The sequence below is a fragment of the Podarcis tiliguerta genome, assembly GCF_965153285.1.
Source record: "Podarcis tiliguerta genome assembly, chromosome: 2".
In the NCBI taxonomy this organism is placed as follows: Eukaryota; Metazoa; Chordata; class Lepidosauria; order Squamata; family Lacertidae; genus Podarcis; species Podarcis tiliguerta.
This window is the reverse complement of record NC_139535.1, coordinates 111,093,664-111,116,517: the sequence shown is the minus strand read 5'-3', so window position 1 is coordinate 111,116,517 and position 22,854 is coordinate 111,093,664. Positions and strand designations below refer to the sequence as shown.

The following is a 22,854-nucleotide window of genomic DNA, read 5'->3' as shown; positions in this document are numbered from 1 at the left end:
GGCGCCTCACCACCTCCACCAATTCCATATACAGAAACCGACAAGAGGCGAGAGAGATCACCCGCCACTATACTTGGGTGCAGCAGGCCAGTTTAGGGGGTGCAGGGCAGGCCGTGTGACACACACCACTCCATCTTCTCCCAGCCCCTCATCATCTGCCGCCTGAGGCAGCTGCCTAACCCCACCTAATGACAGAGCCAGCCCTGTGCAGTGTATTGAAGCACAGTCTTGCGTGTACTCTGCTTGTCTTCCCTCATTTTTGTTTTATTCCGTTCTCTGGCATCCCTGTTCGTTTATATCTGTTTGCAGGGTATGTTTGTGCCAGGGTAGCCTCGGAGCGGCAGATACCCTCTCTCTCGTTTTCTTCCTTTGTGTGGTGTGTGTGTGTTTGTGGTGTTCTGTGGACTCTCTTCCTTCGAGCTCTGTAAGTGTAGATAGGAGACGGCTCTGTGGCCTTTCTTGGAAAGGCAGGGTGCAACACAAGGCTTTGTGGGAGGGAAGAAAACCCTTGAGCCATCGCCGCCACCGGCCCTGTGGTTTCCCTGCCCCTTGCACAGGGGCGGCTCCTGTTATGTAATATCAGCAGCCCCCAGCGAGACAAGGCGGGGCACGCACTGTACAGCTCTGGCCACCTGGAGTCTGTGGGACCGACTGCTGCAGCGATGGAAGCTCCTTGAGGGCCCTTTTTGAGCAGCCCTAGCCCGTCAAGGGAAAACGGCACCCACCGCCTGGAAAACTGGGGGGGTGCTTTCTCCTGCACATCCCAGAGGAGACCCTTTCCCCTTTTTGCTTCCTCGTCCACCCTCTCCGGCTGCACACCTGGCCCAGGCAGCCAGGAATTCCTGCAGGTAAGGAGCCATGCCGCCACTGCCTCAAAGGGTACCATTGTTTGCAGCCCTCTCTAGCAAGGCGGGGGCTATTTGTCTCCTTGGTTGTGTGGCCAGGTGAGAGAGAGGGGTGAAGGCTGTAGCAGGAGCAAGAAGAGGGGGGAGGATCTCAAACCGAGCCGCTCTTCCTACGGGAGCCCCCCGCCCTTTCCCAAATAAATGTTAGAAATTCTAGGGCCAGCCATTTCCCTGGCCCATGGGGTAGACAGGCATCACCTTCAAATCGCTCCCTCTACCCACCCCCAGAAAACTCTGGTTCCTGACAGAAGTCCCTCAGGCTCTCTGAATGTCAGGTCCTTCACTAGTTTGGGCAGGTAGCTTTTTCAGAGGGACTTAACTCATACAACACGGGCTCCAGGGACTTTTTTGTGTTTGCGTCTCATGATGAGGAGCAAAGAAGCTTCTTTCCCTCAGAAGCTGCCCTTATCCAGTGTTCAAGTTACAGGTGCGTTTATGGGGTGTTTTGATCAGGAACCTTTAATGGCTTGTTCCCGTTGCGTCTCTTTTTTTCTGAGCAACTGTGTCTCATTTTGCAAGGGAAAATGCAATTATTTCCTGAACCCCCGGGGTGGAAGGGAGCAGAACATTTGTACATACAAATGACGCACACCAAGGTCACATTTGCACCATGCTCTTAAAGCACTATTGCACCTCTTTAATGGTTGCGCAGAATCTTGGGAAGTGTAGTTTGTTAAGGGTTCTGATCTCACAGAGCTAAAGTTCCCAGCAACCTTAAGAAAATACAGTTCCCAGTATTCCCCGTGACTTTGAATATGTGGCATTAAGCTGCAGCATTCTCCCGTGGGGCAGAGAGGTAATTTTAGACTCTGGGTTATGATGTTAAATGTCCGTGTATATTTGCCGCAAAATATTTGTAAAATAGCCTTTGCTTGCTGCAGTTGTTGCCACACACACACACACCCTGCACCTGTTCATTCTGCATGGGCATTTTTGAAGTGCGCAGGTTCACTTGCAAAGAGGCAGGCAACAAGCGGCCTTGTGCACAAACACAACTCAGCAATACGGAACCACACAGATGAAGAGAAACATCCTTCACCTAATCCGAGTCTTGTGCGTGTACATTTGTGTTGCAAGCCGACACAACCAGCCTGTGTGAGGATGAAAGAAAGTGGCTGTCACAGCCGTTATAACGGCGGGGGTGGGGAGTTGGGCATTTGCAAAAGGAAACATCCCCATACCTCTTGAGCTGGGGTATGCAATTGCTTCATGCATGCCTGTGAAGACACTTTCCCCCCATATTAAGATGCAAGATGACCTGTGGGAATCCTGGAGTAAACACAAACCTTTGGGTCGACAATAGGTGGAAGTTGTTTAGGGAGGTGTGTAGCCGGCCAGCTCTGTCTGGTATGAACCACCCGGGGTTAATTTGAACCCAGGGCTGAGGTTCAGGTATTGGATTTGGGTGTTGTGGCTCAGGGTCCCTCCAGACTGTTGTTTTATTTCGGGTGTCTTCTTGCAGCATGTTCTTGACACAATAACAGGGTGTTGGTGGTGGTCTTATTCTGCTTTATTAGCTGCAATTTTCTTATTTATTCCACAATATTTACCACTTGATTGCCATAAAGCATCAAAGCGGTTTAGAAAAAAAAGAATAAATTTAAAAATGAGTGGGAAAACCAGTTAAAAACAACTATTTAAACCACTCAAAAATAATATAAATCAACAGGCTAAAAACACACACACAATTAAAACATGTGCCAGCTAGCCTTTTCTAAACAAAAACATTTTTTAGCCCAGAGAACAGTGAAGGCTACTGCCTGATGTGAATAGGAAATGAGATCCATTTATTACAAGCATGATGCTTTCCCGGTGCTATTGCTGTCTGAAGGGGCTATCATGCAATAAAAGTGAGACAACCCGATTCCTCAGACTTTTGTGGTATGAAAAGTTATGGGATTTCAGCGCATGTACTGGTGGGAAATGAAGCAGTATAACTGCCCAAAGACTTTTGCAGCAGCAAATAGTATTGAAGGTGGCGTTGTGTCTGACAGCCCTGACAGCAGCACGAACACAAATAATCACAAACGCCCTATAGAAAATATCTCTCTTGAGTCTGGGAATGCGTGAGGTACATGAGCCAGAGCAATGTAGTGGAGCACTGGATTTGCGTGTGAGATTCAAAGCCTTGCTTAGCTATGAAGTACCGTGGGTTACCTTGTTGTTGTTTAGTCGTTCAGTTGTGTCCGACTCTTCGTGACCCCATGGACCAGAGCACGCCAGGCACTCCTGTCTTCCACTGCCACCCGCAGTTTGGTCAGAACCGTGGGTTACCTTAACCAAGATAGTTTGAATAACGTTGACTAGAGAGATAGAGAGATGGTACTGTTTGTTTGCATGGTGGAGAGAAAGACACAAATACACGCAGAGAAAGAGAGAGAGGGAGAGGGAGAAAGAACGAGAGAGACTTATATAATGCTTTTTTCTACAAAAGAACTGTTTAGGGGTACTCTCATTTTGATTCAAGAAAACCACCACTTTATAGTTCAAATCAGGGAAAATAAATACAGTAAATGGACAAAAGTACAAAGATTCACAAAATGTTGAGGGCTATGCGTCCCCCTGTGTCCCCGTCCCCCCCTGCTTATATACATAAATATATATTAAATTGTTTGGTTTGTATCATTGCCCTTTTGCTTCTGCTGAAGAAGTTATTTCTTATTTCAGAAACCTGCAAATCTTATTTATCCAGAGGCAGCAGAAGCACGCCAAGAGGAACATTTATATGCATTGCATAAAGCAAAACCTCTCTCAAACCGCTTTCGACCCTCCTAAAAATTGTAGCTTGGCTCCTGGCAGTATGGTTCTAGCAAGTTGTAAAGAGGATTTTACCTGTACCCTTCTCCCTCAGGCTCGCAGATGTGTTGATGTTATGCTAAAAGGCCACCCTAAGCTCCTTGGAAGATGGCAGGAATAGAAAGATAAAAAGGAGTGCCTTTGAGCATGTTCAGAGTGCCTTCCAGGCGCTCCCAACCCCTCATCTGCAGTTTGGGATAAGGGCTTCCAGAGCAAAGGGACTTTCAGGATGTGTGGTGTTTTGTTTTTAGCTCTGACAGCTCCTATTTTACATGTTAAGTGTATAGGGGAGGGGGGTTTGGACCTTGCTTATTTCCCCTTTATGGTTTGTGGTGGTGCATTAATCTACATGATCCAAACTGTCTAGTCAACCTGCTTGCCGGAGGTGTCATTGTGTAATAGGAATGTGACTATGCATGTGTGTGTGTGGAGGTCCCTCTGTTAACGTGGAAGTTTTAACTTGACTGTCTTGCAGGTCTGCTCTGCTTCTTTCTCCTGAGTAGGCTTCTTCTAATCTTCGCGTACCATATCACTCCTCTCTGCCATGCTGTTTCCTCCTGTGTTGTGTGCAGCGGCATCTGTCAATAGCACCACAAATTACTCCCTGCCCAATCTGTGTTGGTGGCACACACACGCTTCCTTTAGGACCACTGCTACCTGGGTGTTATGGGAACATTCCAAAATATGTCTGTGTTCCTCTGTGCGTGTATATTCCAGATAGAAATACGAATAACACACGTGTGTGTTCATGTATGCATGTACACGTGTTCTCAATCTAATGCCCTCTCCTGGATAGAACCAGAAGTCTTTGCGTTATATCTGCTTTCTGTTGTAAAGGATTTTTATTGCATTTACATATAATCACATTACATAAAATTGTACCCTCATATTTTATCTCTTTGGGTCAACTGAGCCTAACACTTCCCTCCCTCCCATCTGTTGGTTTACAAAATTAAACTTTACATCTTTACATTTCGCTTTGTTTCCTATCCTTGTTATAAAAGGTAAAGGGACCCCTGACCATAAGGTCCAGTCGCGAACGACTCTGGGGTTGCGGCGCTCATCTCGCTTTATTGGCCGAGGGAGCCGACGTACAGCTTCCGGGTCATGTGGCCAGCATGACTAAGCCACTTCTGGCGAGCCAGAGCAGCGCACGGAAATGCTGTTTACCTTCCCGCCAGAGTGGTACCTATTTATCTACTTGCACTTTGACATGCTTTCAAAGTGCTAGGTTGGCAGGAGCAAGGACCAAGCAACGGGAGCTCACCCCGTCCCGGGGATTCGAACCGCCAACCTTCTGATCGGCAAGTCCTAGGCCCTGTGGTTTAACCCACAGCACCACCCGTGTCCCATCCTTGTTATATCATTACCTAAAATATTATATTACTCAACCTGAAAAGGTAGCAATTTCATCTTACAAATCTTCAAATAATCCTGCTAATGATGTTAATTGCTTACAGTTGTCCTTCCAATATAATATAAATTTGTTCCAGTCCTTTTGGAATGCTTGGTCTCGCTGGTTCCGGATTCTTCCCGTCACTTTCGCCAGTTCTGCAAAGCCCATCAACTTCATCTGCCACTCTTCTTTTGTTGGTAACTCCTGTTGTTTCCCTCTTTGGGCTAACAAAATTCTTGCCACAGTTGTTGCATATAAGAAGAATTTTTTATCTTGTCTTGGTAGCTCTCTACCCACTATACCCAATAAGAAAGCTTCTGGTTTTTTTAACAAAAGTATTTTTAAACATTTTCTTTAACTCATTATATATCATTTCCCAGAAAGTTTTTAGCTCTTTACATGTCCACCACATGTGGTGAAATGTACCTTCCTTTTCCTTACATTTCCTTACAGTTCATTTTTTGTTCTATACATTTTAGCCAGTGTTATAGCTGCTTTCTGGGCCACAGAACTCTCTGCGCTGCTTCGCTTTCTGCCCTGGCGACAGAGTTGGAGTCATTCCCTCCTATCAATGTGTCAGTTCTATATGTAACCGTGGGTATGTGTGCATCAAGCAAACACATGTCATTCAGATCTTACACACCTGGGGCCATTATAAGCAGGTTCCACCTGAATAAAGGCTCTGCATGTGTGTCTAGAACAGGGGTGGAGATCTCAGAACTCTTCTGAGGCCACAAGTCCACTCTCTGCGCCACTCATTGCCACGGCTTTACACCGCAGATGTTTTGGCCTGGCTGGAAAGTGTCTTTGATCTCTGATGGTGCATTTTGCTTGTCCAGATGGAACACAGGGAGAGTTGTTTGAGTGTGTATGTACAAACTAGCCTACTGTACAGAGGTAAAAAATACATTCACGGCTCCACCTACTTTGCTTACCGTTCTGGAATGATGTGGCCCTTGAAAGGCTTCACAGAAGGGAATGTGGCCCTTGGTATTGTCTCTCCAGGGTCTCAAGCCATAGAGAGGTTTTTCCCATCACCTATAACCAGACCCTGCTAACACGACTCTGGTTGCTGCTGGACTCTCTCCAGTTCCCATCAGCCTCGGCTGTCATGTGCAATGGTCAGAGATGATGGGAGTTGTAGTTCAGCATTTGGAAGGACTGCAGCCCCCCCCCACCTGTTTAAACTGCAGACATTGGGGATTGAGTCTGGCAGCTCAGACATGCAAAGCATGGGTTTACGACAGAGCCATGGGGCCTATTTCCAAACGCCTGGTGTGGCTGGTACACCGCCCTCTGAGAAGTGGGAAGGGAAGCCTTGCCCCAATCTTTGGTTGGGCCAGAGATGAGCTTGTTTAGAATGGAGGAACCTTGCTTAGCATGAGGGCCACATTCTGTCCTGGTTAAAGCTGTGGGCCATGATCGGCCAGAAGCAAAAATGGGCAGAGCAAGTAGTGCAACTCGTCTTTTTACCAGCTGATTTTCAGCCATGCAAAAGCCAGAGGTTTCAACATACACCCACACCCCTCTGTCCTCCTTCCAGACAAGTGAGAGGCATGATTGCAGTTCAGTAACACATTCCAGCCAGGCAGAAAGACATGGCGTGTGAAGCAGAGGCGTGTGGCCTGGGGGCTTGGGGAGAGGGATAGTAGACTGGGGAGAGCCAGTGTGGTGTAGTGGTTAAGAGCAGTGGACTCGTAATCTGGTGAACCAGCTTCGCTTCCCTGCTCCTCCACATGCAGCTGCTGGGTGACCTTGGGCTAGTCACACTTCTTTGAAGTCTCTCAGCCCCACTCACCTCACAGAGTGTTTGTTGTGGGGGAGAAAGGGAAAAGGAGATTGTTAGCCGCTTTGAGACTCCTTGTTACCTGCCAGCTTGGGGAACAGTGCTTGTTTCCTCTCCAAGAGCTAAGGCACACGTAATGGTCAGTCAAATCATGTGTTACCACCTGCTGGAGCCAGTGTGGTGTAGTGGTTAAGAGCAGTGGATTCGTAATCTGGTGAACCGGGTTCGCTTCCCCGCTCCTCCACATGCAGCTGCTGGGTGACCTTGGGCCAGTCACACTTCTCTGAAGTCTCTCAGCCCCACTCACCTCACAGAGTGTTTGTTGTGGGAGAGGAAGGGAAAGGAGCCGCTTTGAGACTCCTTCGGGTAGTGATAAAGCGGGATATCAAATCCAAACTCTTCTGCTTCTTCCTGAGAGTTGGAGAAAGAGACTTGTAGGGCTACATCTGAACCTTAGAAGACCAAAGGTTCCTCACACCGGGTTTAATCCAACCCTTAATGTAGGGAACAACCAGCACATCGTGTGATAATGAATGCCACAAGTCAACAAGAACTAAGAACCACCATACTGAGTCTGGCCTCACGTCATTGTCAAAAGATTTTGGTAGTCACATAACACAAATGCTCATCCCCTGTTGTTTGGGCCCAGGATCTGGCGTTCAGAGGTATTCTACATCTGCATTTGGTGATTCCATTTTGCAGTTTTTGCGTCCTCCATCGCCTCTTTGTTTTCCTAACTTGCCAGATTACCTATTCTTGGGATGGGAGAAACCAATTGGGGAATTTGTAGTTTAGAAATCCCACTGAAGCCTGCTCGTGTTAATACATTTTCTCTCCCCCATCACCACCATTGGCCTCAGAAGACTTGAGGTGTCTCAGGAGCTCTGGGTGTGGGGTTTTTTCCTCTCTTCTTCTTCTTATGCAACATCCTAGCAGAGGATCGGAAATTGCAGGGCCAGTCTCTGTCGAAATGCACACGGGAAAAGCAAAGGGCGAGAGGCGATAGCAGACCACAGAGAGAGGTTCCGGGGTGGGGTGGGTGGGAGGAAGAGAGCAGAGCAGTTTCAGATCCTTGGGGCCTCCCACAATAACAGTACTTTGCCTATGAGCGCATCACACACCATAAATGTCCCCAGGGAAAAGGAGCGCACCACAGTTACATTGGAGAGCATGGCCAGAGGGATGGATGGCTCAAATCAATGGAGGGTGGGGGCATCACAAATGCAACACACACACATACAAAGGCTACTGGGCTTGAAGACTCCAGCCTAGTGGTTCTCAACCTGTGGGTCCCCAGATGTTCTTGGACTACAACTCCCATCATCCCTGAGCTCTGGCCTTGCTAGCTAGGGGTGATGGGAGTTGTAGTTCAACAGCATCTGTGGACCCACAGGTTGAGAAAGGCTGCGAGTCTGGCCTGAGGTGTGTAGTGGACCAGCACAGATGTCTTTTCCATTGTGCTTTCATGAAGATTTGTGCTTACGATGGTGCTGGGGTGGCTACCGTTGACCCCACTTCCGATACTGTTTACACCTGCAAAAGTTTTGGGGCGAGCGTACTGCTTCACCTCCAATCAGTGCAATCCCATGACATCCCCCTGAAATCTTGGAACTTTTAACAATGAGAGAAATACTCCATATTTCTAAATTTCTTTTTACCTCAAGCCAATTTTTTTTCATAGTTATTTTTAAATAGGTTTATGTTTCTTGATGTTAACCAAATCTTGGAACTTTTCATACCACAAATATTCTTGGCAGTGGGGAGGGAGGGGTTGGAAGAGCAATATTTCAGATAAAAATTGCTTTGAAAAAGATGCCCAAATCCCTGCAATCACATGAGTAAACTGTGGTTTTTAATAGTTCTGCCTAATCCCTCTCCCTTTCTGTTGGCAAGGAAATTGAATTTTTAAAAGCCTTACATAGCATAAGGTGCATTAGCCAGATGGGCGAGGTGGAAATAATGAAATTATCATTAAATTATTATTAACTGATTGCAGTCACGTGGGGCAATTTTACTACAGTGCAATGGGTGGTCCCAAACTAGGCTAAATTTCTGGTTTTGACTGACTGACTCCAGCTACGAAAGCTGAAGCTGCTGAACACTCCCTTGAGCTGGGATATTGTTTAGGGACGGCTTCCTCAACCTCAGCCCTCCAGATGTTTTGAGGGTTCCCATCACCCCTGACCACTGGTCCTGCTAGCTAGGGATCATGGGAGTTGTAGGCCAAAAACATCTGGAGGGCCGAGGTTGAGGAAGCTGCTGCTACGTATACTTTTTTGTATCTTTATTTTCAGATACTATGATTTATATGGAGATTGTTCAGTTGGGTTGCGTACTTTCTGGTGTGTTTTATTTCATAGTTTATGACTACTTTTGCTATGTTTGTAATTGTGTAAATCTTTTCGCATCGTAAGCCGCCTTGAGCATGGTTTTAACTATGGAAAGGCGGCCTACAAATAAGACGATGATTATTGCCCCGCTTTCGTTGTGCTATAGCGCATGGGCGCTCCTCCAAATGGCAATAATGTGGTAACACTGGAAAATCATCACCTGACATCTAATAAAGGAGAAGGATTTGTAGGCGGTCCAGGATGACTCCACCGATGATGATTGTGTCAGCAGCTATTTTCTACTCTGTTCTGATGGGCAATGGCTCTCCAGAATCTCAGGCAGAGGAAGGTCTTCACCATCACCTGCTGCTGCTGGTGTTGAGATGCCAGCATGGAATTTTCTGCATGTAAAGCACATGCTCCGTGTTCTTCAGCCTTGAGCCCATCAGCAGCACTCATCCTAGCCAATGGGCAAGGATTATAGGAGTTGTTGTAATCCAACAGCATCCGGTGGGCTACATCATGCAACACTGCTCTGGACTACCTCCCCTCCCCAAACTTATTTTCATGGAGCTTCTCTCACAGCCCCTCCCTGGACCTATTTTTTTTACTGCGCATTCATGATGATTTGTTCTCATGATGCTATTGGAGCAGTCACATGTCAGGCTTCAGGGAATCAGCTTCCTCTCCCGTGGCAGTAGATAAGCAGAACAAAGGAAAAGGAGTCTTCTTACCAGTTAGAAACTTTAATAATCACAGTGAGAGAACAAAGAAGAACATCTCCTAGAAATGGCGGTGCTCCCAATTAAGGATGACACTCCCTTCCGTCCCTATTAATCTACGTCACTTCTCCATCTTGTAATCTGAGCTTGTACCCTCTGTGCTTTCTGTTCTGCCACTTTCTGAGATCTCTGTGATTTTGGAGAAGGGGTGTGGATGCTGTCCAGAGACTGTGAATCTGTTAACCCTCTCTCTTCCAGTGTTTCTTCTCCTTGCTGTTCCCCATCCAGTATTTCCCAGCTTCTTCCTTCTGAACTATGTCCCTCTGCAAACCGCTGTTCCAAATCTATACTGTCCTCCTGCTCCTAGGAAGATTCATGATCCGGAGCAGGGGGAGGGGGAGGCTCCCACCATTCCTCCTCAGTGTAGCCCTCCTCAGCATGGTCCCTGACACAATCTTGCTTTCAATACAGTTTGTGCCTGCAAACATTTTGGGGATGTCACACTGCTTCACTTGCAATCCATGTATATCCCATAGCTTCTTGCTGAAATCCCATCACTTTTTCTTTTTTTAAAAAAAATAATATTTATTACTTTTTGAACAATTTAAAGACTACAAAACAAAACAAAAACAAAAAAAGAACAATACAATACAAAGACACTACATAACACTAACAAAGCCAAACAAAAACAGTTTAAAACACTCAAACAGTTTCAATATCTTGTCTTTCCTTCACTTATTTCACCCACTTCCTCACACCTCCCTTTTTGTATTCCACTTCTATCAATTATTTCAGCAATTCCTTTCCATCTTTCTCTGTTTTCTGTCCTATAATTATCTTAACACATTCTAACCTTATTTTACCTATAATATTCTATTAATCTATTTATACTTAAATCCTTATAACATTTCTGCTAAAGCCATATAACTTCATTCCACCATTCTTTTAACATTCAATAATTTTGCAGTATTTCTGTAAATAATCTTTAAACTTTTTCCAGTCTTCTTCCACCGACTCTTCTCCCTGGTCTCGGATTCTGCCAGTCATTTCCGCCAGTTCCATATAGTCCATCAACTTCATCTGCCATTCTTCCCGGGTGGGTAAATCTTGTGTCTTCCAATACTTCGCGATGAGTATTCTTGCCACTGTTGTTGCATACAATCCCATCACTTTTTCTACCACAAATGCTCTGGTTTATTTTTGTCCTGGGGAATCATCACAGAGCAGAACAAATCCATGGCTGGTGCACTATTATTGTATCAAGAACATGTTGCAGAATACAATAACAACAACAACAACAACAACAACAACAACAACAGTCAAGGCATGGTTTAACAGTCATTCTTTCTTCCCAGAGAATGCTGGGAGTATTGTAGTTGTTGGCGATCTCTAACCAAAAATGCGCAGAAAACTCTGACTCCAAGGACCCTTTGGAGGCTAAGACTGGTGGTTGTTGGTACAATGGTTGCCAAAACAACAAAATGTCCTGCGGGAGGGCTCTCAGGATAGCCTTGGGAATTTTATTGCGGTGGAATTAACGTTTGTGAGCCAGCACTCACGGAAGCTTTTTATGCCACAATATAGGCGGGAGACTTCAAAGGGCCACAGGAATCTTTTCATAGAATTGTGTTCTCGTTTACTCGTTTAGTCGTGTCCGACTCTTTGTGACCCCATGGACCAGAGCATGCCAGGAACTCCTGTCTTCCACTGCCTCCTGCAGTTTGGTCAAACTCATGTTAGTAGCTCATAGAATTGTAGAATCATTGGACTGTAGAGTTGGAAGGGACCACAAGAGTCATTAGCGCCTGCAATGCAGAAATCTTTCTTCCCGTGTGGGGCTCGAACCCACAACCCTGAGATTAAAGAGTCCTGTGCTCTCCTGACTGAGCTGTCCAGGAGTCCTTTATAATGAAGGCTCTATTTTTTCCTTATAACAGACTACATAGCTACATAGCGATTTGTCACAATAGTAACATGAAAGTTGTGGCTATGCCCCCATACATAAGCTTGTCTACCAGCTCCATTTGGTATGCCAGCTGAGACCCTTCCTGCCCATGCTCTGTCTTGCCAGAGTGGTTCATGGACTGGTTACCTCCTGCTTGGAGTACTGCAACACACTCTATGTAGGGCTACCATTGAAGGTGACTCAGAAACTACATCTAATCCAGAACGTGGCTGCCAGACTAGTGACTGGGAGCAGCCTCCGGGACCATAGAACACTGGTCCTAAAGGATCTTCACCGGCTCCCAGTACATTTCCGAGCACAATTCAAAGTGTTGGTGCTGACCTTTAAAGCCCGAAACAGCTTTGGCCTTGAAGCAGCATTTTCATCCCCATCGTTCAGCTCATACACTGAGATTCAGCTCCGAGGGCCTTCTGGCGGTTCCCTCACTGTGAGAAGTGAGGTTACAGGGAACCAGGCAGAGGGCCTTCTCGGTAGTGGCGCCCACCCTGTGGAACGCCCTCCCACCAGATGTCAAGGAAATAAACAACCATTTGACTTTTAGAAGACATCTGAAGGCTGTTCAGGGAGGATTTTAATGTTTGATGTTGTATTGTGTTTTAATTTGTTGGAAGCCGCCCAGAGTGGCTGGGGGAACCCAGTCAGATTGGTGGCATAAAAATAAATAATGATGATGATAATCTTCCATCTTGACAGTGGATGGGTTTTATGGTCACACTGTCTTCTAGGCAACCAGCTAGGGGCCAGATGTCATACCGGTGTGTAGGGATAGAGGGGAAAGTGGGGAGAGCAATTAATGTGAATTCTACCTTTATACGGGTGGCGCTGTGGGTTAAAGCACAGACCCTAGGACTTGCCGATCAGAAGGTCCGCGGTTTGAATCCCCATGATGGGGTGAGCTCCCGTTGCTCGGTCCCTGCTCCTGCCAACCTAGCAGTTCAAAAGCATGTCAGAGTCCAAGTAGATAAATAGGTACCGCTCTGGCGGGAAGGTAAACGGCGTTTCCGTGCGCTGCTCTGGTTTGCCAGAAGCGGCTTCGTCATGCTGGTCACATGACCCGGAAGCTGTACGCCGGCTTCCTCGGCCAATAAAGCGAGATGAGCGAGCGCCGCAACCCCAGAGTCGGTCACGACTGGACCTAATGGTCAGGGGTCCCTTTACCTTTACTTACCTTTATACAGTAGGCTACTTTCTATGCATTGCCAGAGTTCAAGGACAATTCCAGCCAGGCAAAAACATGCAAAGTAAGACTGGTTGGAGGGTGTGGCCTTGGAGAGTCCCAAGGGCCAGAGAGCTAGGACTAGAGGGCCCCGTATGGCTCCCAGGTCTGAGGTTTCCCATCCCTGCTTTAGCACACAAGTTTTCTCAGTCCTCTCAAAGATGCCAGCCAGCTAGACAATGTTCAGTGACTTTCCCAATTCAGCCTCCTGGCAAGCAGGAGCGAACTCAGCATACGGCTGCCCAAGAGGTTTCTGCTGTCCCTGTGTGTGCTTTCCTCAGAGGAGCAATTTCAAATCCTTGGATGAGCAGGGAGTACTGACACGGTCCCACTCTGTATATTATCTTTCTTGGCATATGCTTCCCCTCCCAGCTTCCTGCAGAAATATAGATAGGTTTGTAATCCACCAGGCTCTGGAGCGGGCAACAACATTTTGAAACAGTAGGCGTAATCTAGCAAAAGTTAGTTGTGGCTAAGGGTGGTTTTCGACTAAGATGATTAAAATTTGTATACCCGTAGGTCTCAGGGCTATTTGCTGTTTAGTTGTTTAGTCATGTCCGACTCTTCGTGACCCCATGGACCAGAGCATGCCAGGCACTCCTGTCTTCCACTGCCTCCCGTAGTTTGGTCAGACACACGCTGGTAGCTTCGAGAACACTATCCAACTATCTCATCCTCTGTCGTCCCCTTCTCCTTGTGCCCTCCATCTTTCCCAACATCAGGGTCTTTTCCAGGGAGTCTTCTCTTCTCATGAGGTGGCCAAAGTACTAGAGCCTCAGCTTCACGATCTGTCCTTCCAGTGAGCGCTCAGGGCTGATTTCCTTCAGAATGGATAGGTTTGATCTTCTTGTAGTCCATGGGACTCTCAAGAGTCTCCTCCAGCACCGTAATTCAAAAGCATCAATTCTTCGGCGATCAGCCTTCTATATGGTCCAGCTCTCACTTCCATACATCACTGCTGGGAAAACCATAGCTTTAACTATACAGACCTTTGTTGGCAAGGTGATGTCTCTGCTTTTTAAGATGCTGTCTAGGTTTGTCATTGCTTTTCTCCCAAGAAGCAGGAGTCTTTTATTTTCGTGACTGCTGTCACCATCTGCAGTGATCATGGAGTCTTTCTCAGCCTTCAGTGGGGCTGTCAATCAGATTGGATTGGCAGCTCTCACTGAGGTGCTGCCCTTCGCCAGTTGAAAGCAGTGAACTGGGTATTTGGGCGCACCCAGACAGGGGCTTAATTTGCAAACGGGTCATACAGGCAGGCATTTGTTATGCCAGTTATGTCATATGGATGACACAGAAACGGATAATCAGTCCGGCAGGCATTCGCTTGATCCCTTGACACCTGTTTTAATGGGATTGTTTTGTTGCATATTTCAAATGAAGTGTGTTCTAACTGCGGTGCATTTTCCTAATAATGTTGTGCAGTTGGTTTTTTATATTTTGTAAACCTCTTTGTCATCCAGCAGCATTCTCTGCTGCAGCCCTGACATTGTGGAATTCCCTCTCCACAGGCAAAAAGATGGCGCTTCTTGCTTCAAAACTATTGTTTTTAATCATATGTGCATGCATGGCCCACGTGTTTGTTGGTTGATTTTGTTACATTCATATCGCACCTTTCCTCCAAGGTGGAATCTGGACATGATGGACTCCAAATCCCACCAGCCCCAACCAGCTGGGAATAATGGTAGTTGTAGTCCAACAAAACAGGAGGCCCACAGGCTCCCTATCCCTGGCCTTGAGCTTAACTGATAAGCAATGTGTATGTTGATGGGGCAGAGAGGGCGAGAGGAAGCTCCCTTCAACTGTTCCATCTCTGCCCATTGGATGGGGACGCGCTGGTCTTCTCCTTGTAGAGACGTTCTTCCTGGAAGGCAAGGCTGCCCCTTGTCCCCCTGGTTGATCGAAGAGGCCAGTCATGCTTCCCTCTTGCTTTCCAGTCCCTAAAACAGGGTGTTAAAAGGTAAAGGTACCCCTGCCCGTACGGGCCAGTCGTGTCCGACTCTAGGGTTGTGCGCCCATCTCACTTCAGAGGCCGGGAGCCAGCGCTGTCCGGAGACACTTCCGGGTCACGTGGCCAGCGTGATGAAGCTGTTCTGGCGAGCCAGCACCAGCGCAGCACATAGATAAAGCGGTACCTATTTATCTACTTGCACTTAAGGGTGCTTTTGAACTGCTAGGTGGGCAGGAGCTGGGACCGAAAGACAGGAGCTCACCCCGCCGCGGGGATTCGAACCGCCGACCATGCGATCGGCAAGCCCTAGGCGCTGAGGTTTTACCCACAGCGCCACCCGCGTCCCTATAAAGGTGTTAGGCCTGCCTTAATTCCTTCAATGGAGAAGCAAGATCTAAGACAGGGGTCAGCAACCTTTTTCAGCCGTGGGCCGGTCCACCGTCTCTCAGACCACGTGGTGGGTCAGACTATATTTTTTTGGGGGGGGGGATGAACGAATTCCTGTGCCCCACAAATAACCCAGAGATGCATTTTAAATAAAAGGACACATTCTACTCAGGTAAAAACACGCTGATTCCCAGCAGGATTCAGAAGGTGATTGGGCTGCCCATGGGCCTTAGGTTGCCTAACCCTTCTCTGGCCAGGGGTTTGGGGCCAGGCTAGTCGTCTCCTTCTGGACACCGAGTTCAGATGTCTGGTACCACATCCAAGAAAAAGATTTTTAAAAGTAGAACTGAACGAGGAAAGGTTGCCTTCTTATAAGCCCAAGTTCTTTGCTTCCGTCTAGAGCAGGGGTAGGCAACCTAAGGCCCATGGGCTGGATTTGACCCAATCACCTTCTACACTTCCACCACAGGACCGCCTCTCCCGGTATGCCCCACGGAGAACCTCAAGGTCCATAAATAGCAACACCCTAGTGGTCCCGGGCCCTGAGGAAGTTAGATTAGCTTCAACCAGAGCCAGGGCCTTTTCAACACTGGCTCCAGCCAGGTGGAACGCTCTACCTCATGAGACCAGGGCCCTGCAGGATCTGATTTCTTTCCGCAGGGCCTGTAAGACAGAGTTGTTCCGCCTGGCCTTTGGCTTGGAGCCAATTTGATTCCCTCCCTCCCTCTCTTTCTTTTTTCCTTTTCCTTTCTCCTCCTGTGATGAGGCTGCATTTTAATATTTTAATGTTTCAATATTTTAATTGTTGTATTTTAATCTTGTTTTTAATTCAACTTTTTATTATTACTTGTTAGCCACCCTGAGCCCGGCCTTGGCTGGGGAGGACAGGGTATAAATAAAAATTATTATTATTAATGTGTACGCAGCCTTTGTGCTTGGGCAGCAGAGGGAGCAGCGGCAAAAGCCACCTGGCCACAGCCTTGCCTGCTACGGTGTGATATACAGTGGTGCCTCGCAAGACGAAAAGAATCCATTCTGCGAGTCTCTTCGTCTAGCGGTTTTTTCGTCTTGCAAAGCAACCCCATTAGCAGATTAGCACTATTAGCGGATTAGCGGCTATTAGCGGCTATTAAAGGCTTAAGGGATTTGTGGATTAGCTGCTAAAAGGCTATTAGCAGCTTAGTGCCTTAGAAAAAGGGGGTGGGGAGCGAAAAAAAATCGCAGCAACTCGCAAGACATTTTCTTCTTGCGAAGCAAGCCCATAGGAAATTCGTTTTGCGAAGCACCTCCAAAATGGAAAACCCTTTCGTCTAGCGGGTTTTCCGTCTTGCGAGGCATTCGTCTTGCGGGGCACCACTGTATTGTAGCTGGGGTTGTGTTTTTATGGCTCAAAAGGGGAGAGGAGGCCTGGAAACACAGGACTGTGCATATTCCATGTGCAAACACAGGGACGAATGTTGCAAAATTCATTCTTTTGTTAATCAAGGGGAGTGGTACATTTCCACCCTTAACCACAGGAAATCTTATTCAACAGCTCCTCAGGCTTCTGATGAAATTTCGCCCACTTATTTTTAAGCATACTTTTGCAACCATAAGATCTAGTAACTTAGCGGTTTTTTTGGAGGGGGGGGAAAGCTTGGTACAGTACTGAGATTCTCGGAAATCCAGTAGCCAAAGAAGCATTCCTGGGCTTTCTCGGTGTGCGGTTGCCTGGAATCACAGAATATACATGGCGGAGAATATGGTTCAGCTGGGGACCCTGTGCTTAAAGAAAGGTTTCAAATAATATTTATTAGATGTTTTATAATTATAAAAAGAAAAAAAGGTAAAGAAAAACAATACATAGATTCAACAGACCATACATCAACAATAAAAAAGATACAATACAACAAAAACAAAACAAGAACATTTAAACACACATCCAGGTTTCATATCTATATCTATATCTTTCATTTGCTTATTTCCTCGACTTCCTCACACCTCCCTTTTTTGTATTCTAGTTCAAATTTGCTGGTTCAACAAGTCCTTTCCCTCTTCTTCAATTTTTGTTTATAATTTATCCTAACACAATTTAACCTTTTAATTTTCCACTTTGGCACATTAACAGTTAATATTCATATAGTTCTTAATAACACTTCTGCTAAAACCATGTAACTTCATTCCAATATTCTTCTAACATTCATTAATTTTGCAATATTTCTGTAAATATACTTTAAATTTTTTCCAATCATCCTCCATCGACTCTTCTCCCTGGTCTCGGACCCCGTGCTTAAAGAAAGATTCTTCTTCTGTGGCGGCTGCCTCGCCATACCCCAGAAACAGCTGCATTCCATTGTTATCAGCCTTTGATGGTAATCATGGAAGAAGCAAGAACTCCCAATGATGCTCTTTCATTCAGGGCTGGCACCCAGTCAGAAGGGCTGCTGCTGGTGCAACCCAGACACAACCAATCTGCTTCTACAGATTGCCATTGCGGGGTCATAAATCAACTCTGACAGCATCGTGGGCACGTGCGCAATGAGCAGGCGGGTACTTTGTCATCTTGGAAGCCGCTGCAGGAGCAGAGCAGTGTGGGCTGTGGAATCTTAACACTTTATGGGGCAGTATCTTTGGGGCTGCTTTCTACTTTCACAGGGACATACGAAAGCGGCCTCAGGACTACCTCAGGCAGTCTGTTTCTCGAGCGTTCATCCTTATTTGCTTGCACAAAGCTTATGTGGATGATTATATTCAGCCTTCGCTGAGCATTTATCCTGATTTGTTTGCATGGTGATCATACAACATGGGTAGGCAAACCAAGGTCTGGGGGCCAGATTCGGCCCAATCTCCTTCTAAATCCAGTCCAGGAATCAGCGTGTTTTTACATGAGTAGAACGTGTCCTTTTATTTAAGACGCATCTCTGGGTTATTGGTGGGGCCTGCCTGGTGTTTTTACATGAGTAGAATGTGTGCTTTTATTTAAAATGTATCTCTGGGTTATTTGTGGGGCATAGGAATTCTTTGATTTCCCCCCCAAAAATATATTCTGGCCCCCTACAAGGTCTGAGGGACAGTGGACCGGCCCCCTGCTGAAAAAGCTTGCTGATCCCTGACACAATGAGCATTTATTCTGCATTCACCGAGATTTGCTTGTGGTGTGTTTACCTGTCTTTCCATTAACCATTTGTTTCCTGCATTTCCACACTTCCTTAGTGCAAAAATCCAGTTTCGATGCCTCTGAACACCAGGTGCTGTGGACCAATAAGAGGGTGTGTGTGTGGATGGATGGCTTTCGTTCTCCTGCCCTGCTTGTGGACTTCTCTAAGTTGTATCAGGCTGGCCGCTGCTCCAGTTTTTTACCTGCCCTTCAACATCTGGTCCTTCGACGGGTTTTAACCATTTAAACCACAATATCAAAAGCAGCTAAAATTAAATTCAAGTCACAAGAATAGGCATGTTGAGGGACCAGCCCAAGTAAGGGATTGAACCCAGGTCTTCGCCAACCAGCACTCTTAAAGAGGATGGCAGGGCCCGACAGAATTTGGGTCTGTTCCAGCAGTGTTCTTAGGTGCACAATGATGTATTTGGTTATTGTTGCATAATAGGCTTGTCAGCTGCCTTGAGTACCGTAACATAGAAAGGCAATATACAAATTAAAAAACTAACTTGAAAAATCCAGTCTCCTAGGCGAAAAAGAAAGAAAGAAAGAAAGGAAGGAAGGAAGGAAAAAGCAGTGGTGAAATATACTCAGAGTCGAGTGTGGATTTCATGCTCTTTATTCAGCTCATAGTAGTGAGGAATGGAAGTTCCCCTGAAATGTCTGCTTTATATACATTATTTACACAATGGGCCCCATGTGATTGGCTAATTCTGGGATTCTCCTGTAGGCCAATCAGGTTGCGGATTCACTTCCACCCGGAGTTGGATTGGGTGGCCTACGGACCAATCAGACTACTGCATTCTGAATCCTATTGTTCTAGGACTAATCAGACTGCTGCATTCTGAATCCTATTCAACTCAGTACATAACAAGTGGGAAGACAAATTTTGCCCTGCCCTATCCCACCAAATACCCAGAAACATTCTCTCTTTAACCTGCTCTTTACCTCCCTGCAGGAGAAAAACTAAGCTTTATTTCACCTGAGTCAAAGACCCAGTTTGGCAAAAGCAAACACAGAAAAGACACACACACACACACACACACACAGAGAGAGAGAGAGAGAGAGAGAGAGAGAGAGAGAGAGAGAGAGCGCGCACCTCAATCGCACCCCTCTGGAGGCTACACCCAGGGCAAAAAAACTCAGCTATCCCCTCCCCATAGCTATGGCTCTGCCTCCCTGTATTGATCTCTGCCCGCTCTCTTCTTGGCCTGCTGCCTTACCAGTCCAGAGAGCCCCCAAACCCAAACCCTTCTCTCCAGGGCAAGCGCTCTGTGGCTTATAAGAAGGCTGTTTATCTTTCCCTTGCAGAAACAGAGTTGGGCACCCTCGTGGCTTCATGAATGTCTAATCCAGGCAGCTGCACGCTGCAGATTCACAGAGCCAGCTCTGAGGTAAGAACCTGTGGGGAGCAGAGGGGAGTTTTATCAAGGACCAGATGGGCAGTCCCACCCATGCCAAGCTGAGCCTAAGACAAGGAGCATGGGGAGTGTGTGTGTGTGGAAGGTTTATAGGAAATAGACCCTAAAAAACAGGTTCCTGTCTACCACTAACCTTGCTGGCTGCTACCCCAAGTCCCCGGAAAATGTTTGTGCTTCCAAAAACTCTAGAGCCGAGTTCACATCTAACTCAGTCCATTTTCATCTGCCATTTCCATTGCCCATGTTCATTACACGTTTCCCATATACAGTGGTACCTCGGGTTAAGTACTTGATTTGTTCCAGAGGTCCGTTCTTAACCTGAAACTGTTCTTAACCTGAAGCACCACTTTAGCTAATGGGGCCTCCCGCTGCTGCCAGGCGATTTCTGTTCTCATCCTGAAGCAAAGTTCTTAACCCGAGGTAATATTTCTGGGTTAGCGGAGTCTGTAACCTGAAGCGTATGAAACCTGAAGCATATGTAACCCGAGGTACCACTGTAGTGGCATTTTTCTTCTGGGTGGGAGGTGTGGGTTGAGGTTTTATTTCAGGTTTCCCCGCCCCCCATCTCTGAAACAAAAGCTGATTATTATTTTTACCTGTTGTAGTTATGTACAGTGGTATCTCAGGTAACATACGCTTCAGGTTACATACGCTTCAGGTTCCAGACTCCGCAAACCCAGAAATATTACCTCGGGTTAAGAACTTTGCTTCAGGATGAGAACAGAAATCGCATGGCAGCAGCCGGAGGCCCCATTAGCTAAAGTGGTGCTTCAGGTTAAGAACGGTTTCAGGTTAAGAACAGACCTCCGGAACGAATTACCGTAAGTACTTAACCCGAGGTACCACTGTATACTGAAATAGATTAGATGCACAAATGAGTGGTTCTCCAATGTTCACCTTTCAGATACTTCTGCCACCTCAATGTACCTGCCAAGGAACATCTTTAAATAGTTGCAAAGGATTCTGGGAAGTGTGCTAAGGCATGCACTTGGTTCACATTGCCCTGATGTGCAGTTAGGTCATTTTAGCTGTGGACTTCATGGTCTCTTATCCCTGCTCCCCTTTTCAGAAGGCCTTGCTTCATTTAGGCTGCTTCCAAACTGTATGTTGTAGGATGACGTGGCACTGTTGGAGCCCAGTGGAAAAGCCTTGGCCTCACATGAGGAAGGTCAGTCTGTAGATAGGGCTGGGAGAGACCCTTGTCTCAAACCCTGGAGAGCTGCTGACAGTCTGTGTAGACAGTATAGATGAAATATACTCGGAGTCGAGAGTGGATTTCATGCTCTTTATTCAGCTCATAGTGGTGAGGAGTTCCCCCAGAATGTCTGCTTTATATACATTATTTACACAATGGGCCCCACGTGATTGGCTAATTCCGGGATTCTCCTGTAGGCCAATCAGGTTGTGGATTCACTTCCACCTGGGGCTGGATTGGGTGGCTCCTGTGGACCAATCATACTGCTGCATTGTTCTAGGACCAATCAGACTGCTGCATTCTGAATCCTATTGTTCTAGAACCAGTCAGACTGGTCCTAGAACAATAGGATCCAAAATGTAGCAATCAGTCTGCTGCATTTTGGATCCTATTCAACTCAGTACATGACAATGGAGCTAGATAGACCAACAGCTTCTTCCTATGAAAGATTCACAGTGGTTGAGTTCCATCTCACTCTGTTTTCTCTTTTTGCATTGCAGAACTTTGCTGCCACGGCTAATTTTGGGGGGACCCAGCTGGAGCAGAGGCTGGGCAGGGCCCGGCCTGACAAAATGCCCCCTTTCCCACCCCAGCAAGGATGGGCTCGGGGAACCTTCCTCCCCTTGTACAATCCCCTGGCAGGGGGGGAGCTTGGCCCCCAAGGAGAAATGGAGCTCACCTGGCAAGAAATCCTCTCCATCTCAGAACTGCAGGTAATTTGAAATGTGTTATTGTCACTTGTACAACTTGTATACAGTGAGATTACACAAGCACCCCCCACTCAGCTCTCTTAGTCTTAATTCCCCTCCTTTACTGACGCACACCCACCAAACCCGAAAGTCAGTTGCCCTGTTGTTATCTTTTCATTCAGCAGCCTAGCAGCCCACGGATAGAAGCTGTTCTTTACCCTGTTGGCACGACTAATCATGCTTCTATATCTTCTGCCTGAGGGCAGGAGATCAAGAAAGTGCCGGCCAGGGTGTGAATCATCCCTGGGAATTTTCCTCACTCTCCTGAGGCAACGTTCTTCCGCTATTTCATCCAGCGGATTCACGGGACAGTCCATAAAATCTTGTGCTGTATTCACCACCCTCTGTAGGCGCTTCCTATCAGATGATGTCAAACCAGCGTACCACACCGTGATACTTTCTATTGTTGACTAGTAGAAGGAGATCATCAAATATTGATTGACATAGTTCTTCCGCAAGACTCTGAGGAGATGGAGTCTCTGTTGGGCTTTCTTAACCACCTGGGTTGTATTTATTTTCCAAGTAAGGTCTTCCGTGAGATAAACTCCTAGGAATTCAAAGGAAGAGACTCTCCACACAGCCCTCCCCGTTGTACAGCGGGGCTAGTTCTCTCTTCCTCCGAAAGTCCAACACCATCTCCTTTGTCTTGCTGATATTAAGGTGCAAGTTGTTCCCTAGGCACCATGTAGATATTTTTTGGACCTTCCCTCTATACGTTGATTCGTCTCCACCTGTTATTAAACCCTTTATGGTGGTGTCATCTGCAAACTTAATAACTGCACCCTGTGGAACACCCTCCCTTCAGATGTGAAGGAAATAAGCAGCTATCCTATCTTTAAAAGACATCTGAAGGCAGCCCTGTTCAGGGAAGTTTTTAATATTTAATTCTGTACTGTTT

General features: G+C 46.7%; 1 protein-coding gene across 4 annotated transcripts in view; it reads left to right on the top strand.

Moving 5' to 3' along the window:
- The first annotated feature begins 456 nt into the window (after positions 1–456).
- The window catches only part of NFE2 (nuclear factor, erythroid 2), a 30,646-nt gene continuing 8,248 nt past the window's right edge, over positions 457–22,854 (top strand). Inside the window, exons 1-4 of one of the 4 annotated variants that reach the window (XM_083427811.1) lie at positions 500–848; positions 18,648–18,703; positions 19,903–19,985; positions 21,708–21,920. In XM_083427811.1, the coding sequence (XP_083283937.1) occupies positions 19,935–19,985; positions 21,708–21,920 (264 nt within the window). In that variant the 5' untranslated portion in view covers positions 500–848; positions 18,648–18,703; positions 19,903–19,934. Of the gene's footprint in view, positions 849–17,938; positions 17,981–18,647; positions 19,986–21,707; positions 21,921–22,854 lie in introns of those variants that run through there. The other 3 variants (XM_083427808.1, XM_083427810.1, XM_083427809.1) reach the window with 3 other exon arrangements.